This window comes from Montipora capricornis, chromosome 3 (assembly GCF_036669925.1).
Source record: "Montipora capricornis isolate CH-2021 chromosome 3, ASM3666992v2, whole genome shotgun sequence".
In the NCBI taxonomy this organism is placed as follows: Eukaryota; Metazoa; Cnidaria; class Anthozoa; order Scleractinia; family Acroporidae; genus Montipora; species Montipora capricornis.
This window is the reverse complement of record NC_090885.1, coordinates 12,943,082-12,958,983: the sequence shown is the minus strand read 5'-3', so window position 1 is coordinate 12,958,983 and position 15,902 is coordinate 12,943,082. Positions and strand designations below refer to the sequence as shown.

Sequence of the window (15,902 nt, the reverse complement as noted above, 5' to 3'; positions counted from 1 at the left end):
TATTAGAAAAACAAATTAATAAGCCTCCCCTGTCATCTGTTCTGGAGCGTAAAGCACGCAGGAAGCGGATGGAGCACAACTGAAGAAATGCTAGGAAAACACTCGAGACCGCTCATATCGTGTTTCCGCTACTTTTCTTTGTTGCTTTTCAGTCCGCTTCCTGCGTGCTTTACAAAAGAAAAGATAACCGACGAGGCCTCTTTACGTGTTTACATATTTTCGTTTTCACTGAGTTCCTCAGCTTTCACAAAGGGATTGACTCCCTCTGGTATGGAAGTCTTGTTCGGTTAGTTCACGCGTCATTGCCCATTTCGAATGACCATCGTGGAAGCCAACATGAATGACGCACATATTTTTGTTGGTGGTGCCTTCTTTTTCAAAAGAAAAACTGAGTAGTTGAAAAAAAGTCAAAGCCAAAGTAAGCACGGGAACAAATTTAAAAATACACGTTTGTGTTGGTTTTAATCAAAAATGTTTGTTTTTGTGATAATAGAGGTACTGATTAAAAGTAATTTACACATAAAAGACTTCTCTTTAACCCGCATGTCCTGACAAAAACGGACGTTCCGAACACCATGTTTTCAGGGCACACGGGTTCTCTCTACATATATGTTTTAAGTTGTACCCCATTTTCACATTTCACAGAGTTAACGACAATTTCGCAACACGCAGAAGGAAAAAACCTAGGTCGTAGTTTTGCGACCACTGTGTCACGGTTGTTCAAACTGGCGTTTTGCGAGATAATGGAAGGATACCGTTTTCACAATAAAAAAAACTTATATTTCAACAAAATTAACTATCGGGGTGTAACTCAAAGTGGTTCACTGGCCCACAAAAAATTTATGAAGTTTTCTATGGTCCAGGGTCTGGTTGTTTGAAAGCTGATTAACTCAATCCAGGATTAGCACAAACTTTTGTTTCATGTTTTCAACTTTATGGTGAAAGTTTCTTTTGCTTAAATATTTTCTGTTTTTTCAAGATTGACTTCTTCTAATGTACAGTTTTGCCGAATATCAGCGATGAACAGCATTTGGAAGTAGAGAAATAAACTCCTCGGTTATTTTTTATCTGGGATTAGCATTAATCGGCTTTTGAACAACCGGGCCCAGAACACCAAGGGTGCATTCAGTTGACCGTATTCTGGAATAGGAATACATGGAATAGAAGTTTTTACAGAGATTCACATTAAAATTGTCAAACACCTGCTAAAATGATATAATTTTAAAACATATCTTTATTATCCCTGTTGCTTCAAAACGTCAGACATATAGTTTTAAATCATCACTCCATGTATTCTTCTGGAATACAAGGGTCAATCAAACATCAATCAATCTCATGAAGTTAAATATTAATATTGTACAGAATTGTCTTCTCACCTCAGCTCTTGCAAGGATAAAAGGCTGTCTGTATCATCATCATCATCATCAAAGTAAGGTGCTTCCAAAAGCTTTCTTGAGCGGTATGGCTGGAGAGAAACAGAAGAAAAGTTTTTAAAAGATCACATCAAAATTTTGCATACCATTATTTATTCCATGCGTGCACATATAGACCTTATTCATAAATGGCAGCCAATTTATAATTCTTTTGTTGAAGTGCAAATTAGCCAACCAAGCCTCGATACCATACAGTGAATTGAAAAGAATTCTTGCTCTAAAATGAGGCTTGGTAGGCTTATTTGCACGTGGACAAAAGAATTATAAATGTGACCGCCATTTATGATAAGGTCTATAGTACACTACTTTTGACTTTTAATAATAATAATAATAATAATAAAAAAATAATAATAATAATATTATTATTACTATTATTACATAGATATATAGATAGATTTGTTTATTTCCACTTACTGCAGATTCTGAATTACAAGTGGGGACAGTATTACATAGTACCGGTACTTACGACTAGGCTAATTACACAAATTCAACAATACCAATTGGAGACTAGAATAAATGATCTATTATCATTAAGTTTCAGGAACAATGCAATCTCATAATGTCACAAACCTAACAACCCATTGATTCCTGGAGGGTTGGGGGTGTCCTAGGGTGTCCTGAGGAGTCAATAGGTTAATCGGCCAAGAACTTCGTCCCCCTCCCCCCCCCCCCCCCCCCCCCCCCCCCCCCCCCCACTAACCCATTGACTACTGAGGGTATCATAACAGCAGGCGATTTTACTCATCAACTGGGGGCATTCTTGGGCACCTGAGGAGTCAATAAGTATTAAAGTCCATAAAATATTATTAATTTGTGTCCAGAAGCAACGTGGTAGAACATGCAAATTGTCTTTTTTTATACCGTACTTACTGAAATAGGAGATGTGTGTCTTCTAGGGATGCTATCTACTCTGTCATCAACTTCTGGTCTAGATGACCCAAGGTATGATCCAAACTGATCAACTTCCCGTGGAAATACTCTTCTACTTCTTGGAATAGGCTCACTGTAGGCACGGGACTGATTCAACACATCGTCATCAGGTAGCCGTGCACGTAGCCTTGGTGGTTCTGATGTAAAGCTTGTGTATGCTGGTGTTGAGGCTGTCCTGTAGTGAGGTCCACGCCCAAAACGATACTTCAAGAAATCTGTGCCATAGACTTTGAGATACGCCTGGCAGACAGACAACGCAATCCTTGTGAGGAACTCGACAGTCTGGACAAGGGGCTGCAAAATAAAGGGAATAGTCTTTCTAACATCATGGACAACATGTACTGTACAGTACTTTGCAAGTTCCATGGTCTCCTCCACACTGCTGTAAATAGCTCAAATTAGAAAGCCACTACAGCACTGTGACTCCACTGCTTTGCCACAACATGTATCTAACAGCCAAAAATAAATGGTAGTCAAATTGACCCAGGGTGTAACTGCTTCAATGACTTGACACATACTATAAAAAAGTCCCATAAAGAACCCAATTTGCACAATATAAGATGGTGAGTGCTTCGTCATTTGATTCCCAGGCTCAGCATCATTTATCAACAAAATTTCAATAGGCTAATGATGCAGGGTCATAATTTCATGCCGGATTTCTCTGTCCAAAAGTAAGAAAGAGGGATGGGAGAGAGAGCAATGTGAGCTGAAAGTATGTCTGCATAATCTGCAGGATACAGTGTCAAAATAAGCTGAGTTTGTTGGTTTGTTTATTAATTCTGACATTTTTTGTGTCCCATGTCTTTCAATGTCTGGTTCTTCCCTTTTCTAAAACCTACCATTTGAATTGGTCAATTTGCGGGTAATTACTTGCTCAAGGCACAGGCTATAAAGGTCAAACTTATAGCCCATGCTTCAAGCACTTACATGTACCAGTAATACATGTATGCAAGTCATTACAACTATAATTAGTATGGTTACTATTTTAAATCATTAATTTTCTTACCTAGAATACCCTCCACAAATGCCATTTTGCTCCTTTGACTTGACCTCCCGGGCTTTAAAAAACTCCGTCGTGATATGATACTCTCATCAGCCTTGCCTGCTCTAAAAGGAGGTTTGCTAGAAGCTGATGCAGACTTTGGTCTGCGAGTCGGAGACAGTGACCTTGATCTAAATGTCACTCTTCCATTGTTTTCTGGACGACGTGGACACTCGCATATGCAGTGGGGTCTTTGGCATAGAGGGTGTGACTGTGATGCCTTGGGGTAGGGGTAAGTATAAGTTCTTCTCAGTTTCAGAGCTGCCATTAGTCTGGAAAAGGAAGTGCAAAATAATGCTGTAAGATGTTAATCTTTACTAAATTTCTTTAGATAGATAGAAAAAAGATATTTCAGCCCCAAGAAATGCCCCCCATTGGCAAGTAAAACCGTCTGGCATTAGACACAGTAAAATCTTAACTCATTGACACCTGAAACGCCCTGGACCCCTCCCCCCCCTTTCCCTGGACAAGTAAAATTGTCTGGTGTTAGACGAAGTAAAATCTATTAAGTGTCACTCCTTGGAGTCGATGGGTTTAAAGTGAAAAGAATACTCACTTTTTAACTTACAGCCTTTGGCAGATTTTTACACTTTTACATTGATTTACAGTTTACATGAGCTGACTTGTAACAGTACTATTTTCTCAAAAATTACAAAGCAGATCTTTTCTTACCTCAGAATCAGAGATGCTTTCTTCATAATTTCCAACACTGGTAAGCTCATCATAGTACCAGGAACTGTAGTTTCTTGTATTGTAGAATTTGAGGAAAACTCCAACTTTGGATCAATTCCCTACGATTTTGCAAAAAAAAATTGCAATTTTAAAGTCAGCTGCAACTAACTTTTTACAAGACAATATAATATTGCACCAATTATTTGCAATTAAAGTCGCAGAAGACAACCCCAGCAAAATTTTTCAAAACATACACATGGACATGTATGACATTTGTATACCAAGAGGGGATGGGACAGGGACCTTAGAAAAGTGCAATGTAGTATTAAAACAAACTTCAGGTTTTGTGGCAGACATGAGCATTTTAACTGATTTCTTATAATTTCTCTCCAGATGATCAAACTTCAAAGAAATTTCAGTTTCTAGACAGTATCAAAGAGCACAACAATGTAAATCTGCAAGATGAAACATCTATGAAGTAATAATAGTAATAGTCATAAACAGTAAATTAAATATTAACTTTCACAAAAGTAATAGAGCGGTTTTCAATTTTAATAGTGTCGAAAGTAATTAGTGAATTGCTTTGGTTTACTTCACTCAGTGATTGGTTCGAAGTTCTCGCGCCACTTTTCAACCAATCAAAAGTGAAACCAACACCAATCGTTGCTCATGCTTGCACATTTTCCCACGCTTTGTGTAGGCTACGTGTAATTGCTTAGGGTTTTGATTGGTTTACCGCATTGTTTCCGTCCCTTTTGATTGGCCAAAGTAATTACTTTGGTTTTGGTTTTACGACACTCGATTGAAACTCACTCTAATAGTAATTGTAATAATATAGTAAATACTAACTTTATTTTCAAACAATAATGTTCAAAGCTGAATACATGTAGCTTGTGGGGTCATGCATGAATGAAATCACATCAGATTTAATACATATCAAATCATATTGATTTTGAGGAGAGAGAAAAAAAACAGAATATCCGGAGAAAAAAAAACCTCTCGGAGCAGAGTAGAGAACCAAACAAATGCAACCCACATATGACAACAGATCTGGGAATCGAACCCGGGCCACATTGGTGAGAGGCGAGTGCTCTGACATCACTGACTGCGCCATCCCTGCACAAGTACATAACTAGTCAAAGCTGGGTTTTAAATTTGACTTTCACAAATATCAGTAGCTGTCATTCAATGCACTTACGGTAAAGTGTACTGTTCTGCTTAATAATAGTTCCCTCTCCATGCCATCTTTGCCTGTCAGGGTAGGTGTTGGGTATAGAAATTCTCTGGCCGATATCTCATATCGGGCTAAGACTTTGCCTCCTGTGAGAAGAAAACAAAATTGTAAGACATGAATAGAGTTTTTTTATCCTGCTAGGTCTCTTTTCATTCGCATTTGCTGGGCTGATGAGCACGGGAAAAAGAGACCTCTGCAATGGTTAAAAACTCACTGTGTTGAGCATTAGCGACAAAATGCTCATATGATACTTCATGTTGTGGGATCACTTAACAACAGCAGAATTACTGTGATGGAATGCATGGGACACAGCAGCTTAAATCACATTAGCAAAACATCATGAGGCACTTAGAGCAAATTTAGAGCAATTATCTTATAGTAATAAAAACCTGTGTAATCCACAACCCCTTGATATATTCTGAGGAAGAGAGCTTGATACTAAGCAAAACTCAAGCTACATGTAATGCTTGGAATGCAAATATAATATTAAGTTTCTATTCTCCCTAAAGAGGTAAACCTGCTACAATCAAGTCAGTTGATGCAACCACATTTCTGAACCAAAGAAACTCTTGGAGATTTGGAGTGAAGAAATTTAAGACAGCCAACCAACAATATAATTAGGTTTGATTTGCGGAGCACATATAGGAATTACACTTTAACAGTATAGCCTACATGAGGTCCACAAATCAAACCTGGGACAAACATCATTGTTGAAGATCAGTGCACCAAAACTGTATGTACTAGCTGTACAACTAATCACTTACACTTCTACAAAAGGAGCCTGAAATGAATTTATATCAGCCTACATGTACATAGTGTACAGTCGTATACCTTTAACTAAAATTAGGGAAGTAAAAATTATGCTCATGTTTCCCGTTTACCTTCTTGTTTGCCTTCAAACCAGGATATAAATTAAAATTTTCCTACCAATAATTTATAGAATCATTTCTAATATCATTACAAATTAAAGCTAATAATAGAAAACTCACCGCGATACACATTGGAGTACTGTACAAGTTCAAATAACACATGTTCATCTACAAAATTCAAATCCATGCAAAAATGTGAATTGCTTGTACATTAAATTAATTGCAGACTGTTCAAAAGGAGAGCTGACATACTGTACGTAGGGCACATATAATTTGTTCTAATCACTATATAATATAAAAGATTTCAATGGCAAATTGTCTTGTGGTCGCCAGATTATTAGAGAAAATAGGAGCCCAGTCATAGGTACATGTAGCATTATTGACCACAGCTTTAGAGTATCACAACCACAGTGCTACAGCCAAGAACAAATGACTGCCAGTTTGTTAAAATTATGTGACGAAGTCACAGTAGTGCATCATCAACAATGAAATCTAGATGTGAAAACCAAGGATATGTGTTATGGCATTTATGTTCAGCATTTATGAAATGATTAGCTTTAAGTCTAGGTGGAGTAGTGACTTGAAGATTTTACTCTTTCCAGCACCAGAGGATTTTACTCATCAATGATGAAGCCCTAATAATAGGGGCAAAGGAGTTGACAAAAAAAAACATCTACATGTACTCAAAAACTCAATATCTTTTATCTCTTTATTTCCTCTCCTTCTTTATACCACTCTGACTTTAAGAGTTCAGGAATGAGACATGAGTTTGCAAATCTTTCTTTATCATTACTGGTATCTGCTTACTTGATAAAACCACATTTTTATGGCCTCTTTAAATTGAATTCCCTCCTAAAAGCAGCAGGTACAAAACACAGGTCACAGGGCACAGGTCACAGGTCACAGGTCATTGTTTTACCAATACAGACAGTATCCTAAACATTCATAAAAGCTAACCTTAGGGCTAAAAACTTTTATTTAGGCCTAAGGTTAGCTTTTATGAATGTTTAGGATACTTTCTGTATTGGTAAAACAATGACCTGTGACCTGTGCCCTGTGACCTGTGTTTTGTACCTGCCATCCTAAAAGAGCTACATTGTACATTTTACTTTATCAAATGCAGCAAAATTTAATTGTTGATTGACACTGGGGAACCCCGTTACAATGTTGGGGAGAAAAATAATTTAATGTATTTCTAAGCATTCCAAGTTATAAGAGTTTTAATCTGACTACAAAGCGGAATGTCTGATCCTTAGGGGGAGGAGTGGTAGATAAATTGGGGGAGGGGGGGGAGGGGGAGAGATAAGTCAGACATCTTGATCAACTTAGGTGTCTTCTCCTTTCTGCCAAAAAAAAAAAGATTCTCTGCTTCCATTACTAAAACACCCATTGAATTTACTCACCTTCTAAGATTCCCATGACATGAGTGGGTTGTGTCTAGCATTTACAAAGGTCTACAGAAGACAGAAACGACTGTATTGTTAATTTATCCTGAAATTCCAATTGCAATGACATCAATAATTCTTGTTGATCAGCCTTGAATGACGTGATTAATTATGCATGTAGGAAAACAACAAAAACAGCTGAAAGCTTCAGCCTTTCGATGTATACTGTACTTACCCTCTCGAAATACAATCTCTCATTCAAAGCAAGAGGAAAGCTTGCGAACACAGATTTCGTGCGCTTTGTTTGTCCGAGAATGCAAACTGATAAATAAAGCATATTCCTGTCGTTTAGATGTCTTGTTCCTGGACAGGTGATCTGGAGAAAAAAGTGTATTAATTTGAGAATAGCAACCGGCAAAAACACTTCTGCATCTTCAACGATCGATCCCGGCCCATCACTTTCACTCTAAGTGTAGCCAATAATTTGCCACGTTTTGAATGAAAAATTGCTCTCTCGACTTTTCACCTGATAGATGTCCAATTCTACGGTACATGTAAGCGCTTTTCGCGGCATTGTGAGAGCAAACAGGAATAATAACAAACAGAAAAAACCTAAGGAAAGCTACGACTTTTTTTCTGCTGTCAAGGACGCCAAGGAAAGAATTGGTTACCAGGCCTTAAGTTATTAATTTTCTTCCGCTGACCAAATTGCCGTTTTCAAATGTTGTTTCCAGAGGCCTTCTGGGAAAGAAGAAAATTGTCACTCGAGGGGTGCTTTTGTGTTTAGGGTTTAGGGTGATGCAATATCCCCGACATATCTTTCAGTCAAGAGCGAAGAGCAACAACAGCTACTCAATATACTCAATATAACGGTGCGGTAAAGCGAGCAACAAAATCCTTCAACTTTCTGCCCAACATTGTCGCACTGTGTGTTGCAGAACGATGTTTCACGTTTTACCACAATCGGTATTCAAATAATTGTTGGGCAACAAAATCGCTTTCGCCAAGTTGCAGCCACGACATGAAACCGGCTTTTTGATTGGTCAGATTCGGTCACGCGAAGCCGACGTAGTCACGCGAGGAAATATAAACAAAAATAGCGGCCGCAAGAAAACAAGCGGCTGCTGTTTTTCTCATTTACTTACTTGACGAAATAAACAAGGATTCGGCCACAAAACGGAGAAAAAGGAAATGTTGTGTAAAATTTCCTAAATCCATCCGATGAAAGCTTGCAATTGCAATTGCAATTCGAAGGGCTTCGTCTTTTAGTTTCTTGTTTTTGTAGATGCATCGGGATGTATCCCATAAACAAGGGTAATCTTCGACAGCCTGGTGAAGGCGAATTTTCTATTCTTCAGTTCAAACCTTTTTACATTCGTCACTCCCTGGAGATATATTTGCGAGAGAGTCTCTCCTTCCATGGCACTCACTGAATCTCTGTCCGCCATCTTAAAGTTTGTGGAACCCCAAGAGAGGTGACATTTGTCAGTTGAATCAGGAGCAAGCTTTCTCGTTTTTTGTTGCGCGTAAATTAAAGGAAGAGTGGTAAAACGGGCAACAATCCGGAATTTTGCTGCGAAAAGTGGAAGGCTGCCCTACTTTTTGAAACACATTGATGCAACTTGGCGCAAGCGATTTTGTTGTACACACACATTGATGGCATGATGTGGTAAAACGAGCAACATCGTTCTGCAACACACAGTGCGGGACACAGTGCAACAATGTTGCGACGAAACATGCACAATTTTGTTGCTCGTTTTACCGCACCTTAAATTCTGATTTTCTCGTGGAAATGGTGTAAGTTGCGCAGGGCATAACAGCATAGACAACTTGCTGTTGTTCTAGTAACTCACTTTTGAAAGTCCGACCGTAGCCGTCAACAATAGGGAGTTTAAGAAACTACGACGGCTACGGCGACGAAAACGTTATTTCAAATTAAAAGTTTGAGCTATTCTAAGTACTTGATGATTATTCCTTCTTGTTTATATTATACAATATGGGAGAAGTGTCCTAAAACTGGATTGGTACGGACAGACTTGAAGTAAAGAGGGAGACTGAAAGATTCCCTGTAGTTTGTCCACGTTGTCGTCAAAACCTTAAACGATGATTTGGTCATTTCACGTAGTACTTTTGACGAGTACGGGAGAGAAGTGTTCAAAAATGCGTGCAGCACGATCAGTTTGGTTCTTTTAACCAATCATATTCCTGCTTTTTGGCATTGTCCTTGCCGCAGCCGTCATTGTTTCTTAAACTCCCTACTACCAGAGAACATAAAAGTGTTAACGGTTTTTCCATCCTCGGAGATCCAGGGACAGTCATTCGAGACGGGACGAGAATCAGGACTGGCGTAAAGTCCCGATTCTCGTCCCGTCTCAACTGACTGACCGTGGTTTCTCCGAGGGTGCGGTTTTTTTAAATGACGAAATTGTCTACGGTTATATCACCGCGTTCAACAAGTGAATGACCAACAAATTTAAATGATTTTTTCACAAATACATTAAACTTCAGTTTTTCCTCAAATTTTGCAAATTTTCTCTTCTACAACGTACAATTTTGGAAATAATACAGAAGAAGCGCCTATTAAATTTTGTGTTCTTGATCAAGAAAGAAAGAAAGAAAAAGGTTGTGATCTTTAGGAGGATTAACATGTTTTTTCTCTTTTTGTACAGATGAAGGAACGTCCTTGTTCTATTCTTTTTATTTTCATTCTTGCCCAGTCTTCAGTTCGTTCATCCGTGCTACAAGACGAGCCAGGAGGGAAGGAGAGAGGCACCTTTGAGGCTAAGGGTTACGTGCCTCAAGAAGACCATCCAGGTAATAGGAACCTTTTGGAGGAATTGTTCGACACTAAGCAAGTTTTTAATGATCAAGATGCTTGCATGTGGCGATGCCAAGAACGATGCAAGAATGAGTGTAAAAATTATGAGGAGGAAGATGAAGAGGAGGAGGAAGAGGGCTGCAACTGCAACGATTACCAGCGGTTGAAACCTTGCATGAGGAGGTGTCGTAACGGTGACTTAGATCGGTCAGGGCGGGAGATGTGGGAAGAGACGACGAAAAAAAGAACGAAATGGCAATACATTTGAGTCGTTGTCAGTCATGATTGTATCTCGCATTAGTTTTGCTTGTAAATCGAGTCCGCGCCTTGATCGCTAATTGTGTAGACGCGTTGTCATACGGGTTTTCCCTCTTACTTTCCAAAATACTTGGTCATCGATGCAGTTAGCGTCAATAAAATTGAATAGTCATATAGAGATAAATAGTGCAATAATGAAATTTGTATTACCAGTCACATTAGGAGGTAGTATACAAAAATTTGGTTTTATCAACGGAGTTGATAATGTAAATTGGCCACCGTACAGAGATTCTAAAAGCTGACGTTTCGAGCGTTAGCCCTTCGTCCGAGGGCGAATCGAGGAATTATGGGTTACGTGTCGTTTCTATAGTAGAGTAGGAGCTACGCTATTGGTGGTAACATGGCAACGTGAAAAATAGGAATATATTAGTTAAATGAAAAGCGTTCGTTAATACCGTGAGGATTAAGGGTGCCGATTTGAAAGATGAATTTTTGTTCCAGATTCTTGCGGCTTTCCGTCGTACCTAGATGTAGGGAAAGGCCGCAGATAGCCATGTGTTTTTTGGAGTGATTAGGCAGATTAAAATAGCGTAGCTCCTACTCTACTATAAAAACTACCCGTAACTCATAATCCCTCGATTCGCTCTGACGAAGGGCTAACGCTCGAAACGTCAGCTTTTAGAATCTCTGTACGGTGGGCAATTTACATTATCAACTCCTTTGATAAAACCAAATTTTTGTATACTACTTCCCCACCGACGCAGCACCACAGTTTCTTTAGGAACTACCCCTTCACATTAGGAGGTAGGCTTGCGCCTTGTGAAAGAGAAACAAAGAAACTTTACCTGAAGTTTCATGGCCAAAAGCTCAGTTGATGTGGAGCATCTGCACTAGTAATTGAAATGCCGTTTGTTCGACTCCAGCAAAGGAGCACTGATATCAAGTTTTCTCCGTGTATCCCCGATAAGCCATTTGAACCATTTTTTTCCAAAAATAATTGTTGTAAGTCATACCGGAAACCTATAAGGGTTGAAACGTGTAACGGCCCCTTGTGTTCTGGGAAACAAGCCTCTGAATATTCAATTTGCTAAATGCCATATTTGGAACAACAAGAGCGAGGGGTTTCCAAATACGGTACTTAGCACCGAAACATTCAACCAATCAGTTCGCAATATTCGGAAGCTGTGAACGCGCGTTACACGTTTCAACCCTTATGGGTTTCTGGTCATACTTGAAACGATATGCATGACTATCAATATGCTATTTCCGAGTTCATGTCTGCCTCCTCTTCAAAGCGAGTCTAGGTGCGAAGGTTTTGTGATGGTAATCAGGTCTACTTTACATATGAATGAAAACTAATTTTAATAAGAAAAGCTTCGCACTTAGACTCGCACTGAAGAGAAGGCAGACATGAACTCGGAAATGGCCTATTGTAACAATGTTGTCCTTTTCTTGAGCTTGGAACTGAGAGATCATAAAGGACGCTGGAATCCGAGGAGCCGTACCTGTTTAGGCAAGCTAGTTGACCCAACGAATTTGTTCGTCCAACAGCAATAAGATTACCCTCGACCCGTAAACGTAGGACTGTAATATCTAGTTTCGTGTTTGGAGATGAGTAACTGATGCGGAGCAACTGACGGAAGCGCACAGGGAGGATTTGAGGTGTAAGTCGCTCTGGGTGGAGAAGTAAAGCGGGTAAGAGGGACACAAGAAATTTAGATCATTCTTTTTCCAGGAACTTCAAACTTGACAATCTTCTGTCCGCCCTGACGAAAGTCTTAAAATACTTTCTAATGTTGGTTAAAGTGCTACTACGACCAAAAAAACAATCATTATTTTTCTTTGGATTTCAAAACTATGTTAATTAAACAGTAACTGAACGAAGTTTTAAAAGCCTTGATTAAAGAAAAAAAAGACCTTTCTATTTTAAATGGAATTTTCCTGTTTAATGGTCCGCCATTACTAAATTTCTTTAAAACGAATAGCAAATTGCAACCGGATGATTCTATAAATGTGCCATTAATCACAAAAACCTGAAGACAGAGCCATTTTTGAGCCTTGGAGTGAGAAATCTAAGTGATTTTTGTTGTACGCTGCAATGAAATCCAACCCGTACGGCGCTTAATTGAATCGAAGTGATTACCAAGCCACTTGCATCGTCAATCGTTTAGTGCGGTGAGTTTTCTTGCCTTTTAAGGCCTTTTGAAGCAGATTTAAATTCGTTCATTACTTTTTGTTCAGTACTTACGTCCGTCATTGGACGCCCCCTCGATCTTTTTCCCAATTTTTGTCGTTCTTGGTAGCAGCCGATTGTACATAACAAAAACAATATTATGGAGTCGTTTTATTTTTTATCCCCAATTTCTGGCAGAAAACCGTAGTCTTAGTTTTTCAGCAGACACTTTGAAAAATGAAATCCGAAAAGTTGATATTTCGTCGGCACCGTTGGCAAAAAAAAACGTCCCAAAATTTGTCGGCTTCTTGGAAGAAAAAATCCGAAACTCCCATTGCAAAGACCGGCACCATCCTTTGAGGGGAGGAGATAAAATGGAACGACCCAAGAGCCCACTTTCTCCTAACCAAAAGGCATCATCTCGAGGCTCTGGGGAATAAACTCATGCAAATCCTTATATTTATTCCCCAGAGCCTCGAGATGATGCCTTTTGTTTAGGACTGAATTTTAGTATATCGAAATTGGGCGATTGCTTGCCTCATGCTAACTTTTACAAAAATAATAATTAATGCACTGAAAGTATTGACCCCAGACCCGTTATGGTTGTCTTCGAAGAATTTACTACATTTGGTTTTTCTCATTTTCGACGTCAAATAGCCCTGTTTCATTGTCGAGAAGTGGATTTTATTAAGATGGCTCCATTGTTATAATTTCTTCTGCACCGTCCACAAAATGATTGCGTGATGCGCAGAACGTACGCGCAATAACAACGGTGGCACCGTCCTTAAAGGCACAGTTTCACGGTTTTGCGCATGTCCAAGCTTTGGCGCCCGGGGGAGGTGGGGGGTACTCGACATATCCCTGGGTGGGGAGGTACGGCGCGGCCCCTCATACCCTGACCCTGTCTAAGACAAATATCGCTAATTTCGCAGTTCAGTTCGCGTTTCACGCAAACGTGATGCTAAATCTCTCTAAGAACATGGAATTAAAATGGCCTGACGTGACAGTTTGCCCATGCGCAGAGACGTGAATCTCTCCCTTTGCTGCACATGGCGCATGTCCAGCAAGCTTATTTTTATTCACCAATAAGTGGTCGATCAGTTGTGTGACGCTGTCGTCGTCGTTGCTTTTTGACTTCTAGGAGAGATCAGACCATAAATTGTCCTCACAATTTCAATACACATTGCCAGGTACACAGGCATTCAAATTATTATCAGGCAGGGGACATTATCTTGTTGTAACACCGAATTCTTCATGACTAGCCAAATAAAGAAATACATGGCATTTGTTGGCGGAACTAGAACTTTACCTAGAACCATTTCCTTAATTTTCAAGAATCTTCACGCCATGATACACGATTGTACCAAGAATGACAAGCTTGTTTCCAACTTAAGGTCTTTTCCACCATCATTTTGTTAAAAAAATTCATGAAAAAAGCAGCCCATAAAATACCTATTTACTGGAAACAGATCATTGAATGCTAAGGAATTGGTCTTTTTCTTCCTTACAAATACACATGAGCATTTAGGCAAAAAATACCACCACGCAAATCCAATTTTCCTTAGGTGAATTTATTGAAGTTGCTATATATGAACGTATCGCACAATTGGGAGTGGCAGAAATAATTAATGGAAGACAGTTAAGTACTAGATGTTATGGGACACTTGCAAAGAACTTGAATTCAGTTTGTGTCAGATGGAGTCACAAAGATGTTTCAGTCCTCCAAAAGACTCAACATATCACAGGACTGTTACAATATGTAGGAGGAAACATCACTAGGTTGAGAAAAAAAAATCAAACAACACAGATACATTGGGCACCCTTAAGAATTTCTTGTCACATGTCACACAATCTTTGTAACACAACCCATGATACAATGATTGCATGACTATTCAAAAGAACACGAGTGTGGTTCCTTTCTTGTTGGTAATATCCCCTCAAAATGGTGAATTGCCAACAAGACAAAGAGTGCAAATATACCGGCGCTGTCAAGTACTACTGTTGCTATTTCTTAATAGCTTGGGGTTCTTCAATCTTAACATCCAAACAACAAATGAAAGCTACAAACAATCTAAGCAAAGGAAACGAATAACATGAAATCCTGTGACTCAGGTGGGCTAGTCAGCATTAATTAACTAAATTATCAGACAAAAGGTTACGAAACATGATTATTCACTGTTGATAAAAACTGCTGATTGGCCAGCAAGCATGCCATTACATCACTTCATATTCTTTTTGATAGAGCGCATGAGACAGCAGGCAAAGAGAATGCCGATCAGCTGAGGGAAAACAAATGCAAACAGGATCATTAGCAACACATTTTACTGGTAGCCTACACTCTAGTTCATGAGAAAAATTAAATACTAGAAATACAGGGTAAGGGAGTTTTGTAAGGATTTTGTATGAACTTGGCAAATTAAAAAAAAGCACAGATCTCGACTCGCCCATTACCGGCAAAGATGGCAAGTACTAGGGAAGGCCTACAACCAACAACGGACGTTTACATTTACAAGTTGACTAACTGGAAATGATATGGGGACTTGCTTCCAGCAACTGGAAACATCTGGCTCTCTCAGGTCTACACGTTCTTCTATTTGCTTAGCTGAGAAACATTGACAAAGACATCACTCTTTTCATTTTAGCTGCTTAGACTTTAGAAACATAATGTGACCCGGTGTTTTCACGTGCATGGCATGTTGTTTAACCGTATCGCTTTAAGTTTTAACAAAAAGGAGAACCAGCGCGCAGAGGTCTCATTGAAATTAATGCCTTTTATTTGTTGAAATTCAAATTCAAAAAACTGTTTTTACTCTTTAACTCTTTAAGAAAACAAGGGAGTAGGCAGAGGGCATCAGATACATGTTGCACAAAAACTAATTCAACAAACCTGAAGAAAGGCAACTCCAACACCAACTCCACCAATGATAAATATGTGGTCCTTGAGGTATTTTTCAAATCCATCCACACAGCCCTACAAATGGAAAAAAAGAAAAGAACTCTATGAAGCCTGATGGGAACTTTGAAGTGCCACAGGGAAAAAAAACTGACACAATTATAACAATAACAATAACAATAACAATAACAATAA

The 15,902-nt window shown here is 39.1% G+C and overlaps 1 protein-coding gene and 1 pseudogene across 1 annotated transcript in view; both read right to left on the bottom strand.

Annotated features, from left to right (window-relative positions):
* Window positions 1–1,348: 1,348 nt before the first annotated feature.
* Window positions 1,349–8,199, bottom strand: LOC138039866 (uncharacterized; annotated as a pseudogene).
* Window positions 8,200–14,364: 6,165 nt separating this feature from the next.
* The window catches only part of LOC138042287 (CD63 antigen-like), an 11,638-nt gene continuing 10,100 nt past the window's right edge, over window positions 14,365–15,902 (bottom strand). The window contains exons 6-7 of the mRNA XM_068888135.1: window positions 15,702–15,785; window positions 14,365–15,093 (exon numbers count right to left, since the gene is read on the bottom strand). Of these exons, the coding sequence (XP_068744236.1) occupies window positions 15,034–15,093; window positions 15,702–15,785 (144 nt within the window). The 3' untranslated portion in view covers window positions 14,365–15,033. The remainder of the gene's footprint in view (window positions 15,094–15,701; window positions 15,786–15,902) is intronic.